The sequence below is a fragment of the Olea europaea genome, chromosome 14 (assembly GCF_002742605.1).
Source record: "Olea europaea var. sylvestris chromosome 14, O_europaea_v1, whole genome shotgun sequence".
Classification (NCBI taxonomy): Eukaryota; Viridiplantae; Streptophyta; class Magnoliopsida; order Lamiales; family Oleaceae; genus Olea; species Olea europaea.
In genome coordinates, this window is record NC_036250.1 from 15,208,918 (window position 1) to 15,210,949 (window position 2,032).

At 36.3% G+C, this 2,032-nt stretch overlaps 1 protein-coding gene across 1 annotated transcript; it reads right to left on the reverse strand.

Moving 5' to 3' along the window:
• Positions 1-290: 290 nt before the first annotated feature.
• Positions 291-2,026, reverse strand: LOC111409284 (glyceraldehyde-3-phosphate dehydrogenase, cytosolic). Its single transcript, XM_023039303.1, has 7 exons — positions 1,991-2,026; positions 1,833-1,893; positions 1,652-1,749; positions 1,260-1,402; positions 1,044-1,127; positions 698-787; positions 291-606 (listed from the first exon to the last, which is right to left on the reverse strand). Exons 2-7 carry the CDS (start codon positions 1,855-1,857, stop codon positions 561-563), a joined length of 486 nt encoding a protein of 161 aa, XP_022895071.1. The 5' UTR covers positions 1,858-1,893; positions 1,991-2,026; the 3' UTR covers positions 291-560.
• Between the last annotated feature and the right edge of the window lie 6 nt (positions 2,027-2,032).

Here is a 2,032-nt window from a genome sequence, read left to right on the forward strand (position 1 = left end):
ATAAGACAGTGAAGCTTCTTTCCCCTGAGGATGCTGAAGTTGTGGCCGGGAAACAAGGTTTGGTAGCTCAATCCACTGGTGTACATTTGGAATATTCTGAGACTCTTGCTTCTATTAGCTCATAATCTTGAGCCTGATTTTATTTTGTCCCTTAATTGACATTATTGATTTGTTACAATAGATAGGTAACGAGTAGTGGTACAAATGGGAACAAAGCAGCCATGTTATTGCCTCTTGGAAATGTCGTACTCCCATTTTCATATCCCCCCCGTTGTTCGGGGTGAGCCTCATGAATGAAGTTGGATTTATTGTCCTCGAAAATATAACTAATGCAGAAAGATTTAATGGTACAATTGCAATTCTAATCCGTAAAATACAAACAGATCTAGACTCCAAGATAATCCACTGCTACAAACTCTTCAAAAGGAAAGAAAAAGAAAAGGTTTTTGGAGATTTAACATCTCAGTTATTCCATAACCACCTAACCAAGGCACAAACTAGATTGATTACTAAGTAAAAAAATTATTCTCCCTTCAATGTGTAATCCATGGGAAAACATCTCAAGCAACAGATGCCATGTGACGAACCAAGTCGATAACACGGTTACTGCAAATGGAGAATTATATAATTATAGCAGTTGATATGAAAATAAATAGAGCTAGAAAACTTATCTTACATGAACTATAAAAATGCTTACCTGTAACCCCATTCGTTGTCGTACCAAGATACAACCTTCACAAAGTTGCCATTCAGAGCAATTCCTGCCTTGGCATCGAAAATGCTTGACCTGGAAAAATGCACGAATAAGGTCAACTTTTAGAGTAACTCTTACGTTAGAGGCAAATATGTAACTTATTTATTTTTAATTTTGACGAATAAAAAAGTTAATTAGTTCAAACTTATTAACATGTAAATAGACTTACTTATAAGTGAACCTTTTAAGCAAAACATGTTTGAAGCCAACTAGAATGGAAAAAAGCATAGACAACCATTTAAAACTTGTCCACAAAAATGGATTGGCACAGTTCATAGATTTTCCTCACCTGCTATCGCCTACAAAATCAGTTGATACAACATCATCTTCAGTGTAACCAAGGATCCCTTTTAGTTTACCCTCGGACTCGGCTCTGCAGAACCATAAACAAGAGATGAGAAATGAAGATTTAAGACAGCAACGATTGGAACAAGGCAGTTTTATTTTTGTGCTGTACAGCAAACAAACAATAAGGTTGAGTTATGAGAAACTTGTTTATCCTTACTTAATAGCAGCTTTAATTTCATCATACGATGCTGCCTTTTCAAGCCTTGCAGTGAGGTCAACAACCGAGACGTCAACAGTTGGAACACGGAAAGCCATTCCGGTAAGCTTTCCATTTAGAGAAGGAAGTACTTTCCCAACAGCCTATAAAATCACGTATGGTATGTATCAACTTATATTGAGATATCTGTTCCATTCTACTAAGTCAATGCACATATGACATATACATAGTTTGACATTCGACTCTATAATGAACATATACATTTTTATAAAAATACATTTACACTCCCACACATATTGTATACATTTACACTCGCTTGCACAAGTGACAGGTATACCTTTACTAGTAGTATAACTTTGTTTATATCAAAAAATATAGTATAAAATACATACCTTAGCAGCTCCGGTGCTACTAGGAATGATGTTGAATGAAGCAGCTCTACCTCCTCTCCAGTCCTTCATTGATGGACCATCGACAGTCTTCTGAGTTGCTGAATGACATCAACTAAAATCAACCTCTGTTTACACCCATGTAAAGCAAAAAAAACGACGATCGAGGAAAAGATTCACTTACCAGTAATAGAGTGGACAGTTGTCATAAGTCCCTCAACAATACCAAACTTGTCATTAAGAACCTGTCACATACGAGCATTAGATCTATGTTGAGTCTGTTCCGCACAGTAAAAAATAATATCATTCATGGTGCGCCAAACAACTAATTAGAGAACAAACCTTTGCCAATGGAGCAAGACAATTGGTAGTGCAACTAGCATT

Coding starts and splice junctions, on each gene's coding strand:
- LOC111409284 (XM_023039303.1), bottom strand. CDS start 1,857: ATGACAACTGTCCACTCTATTACTG. Junction 788..1,043: donor GATTTTGTAGGCGATAGCAG/GTGAGGAAAATC, acceptor GCATTTTTCCAG/GTCAAGCATTTTCGATGCCA. Junction 607..697: donor GACAACGAATGGGGTTACAG/GTAAGCATTTTT, acceptor CTCCATTTGCAG/TAACCGTGTTATCGACTTGG.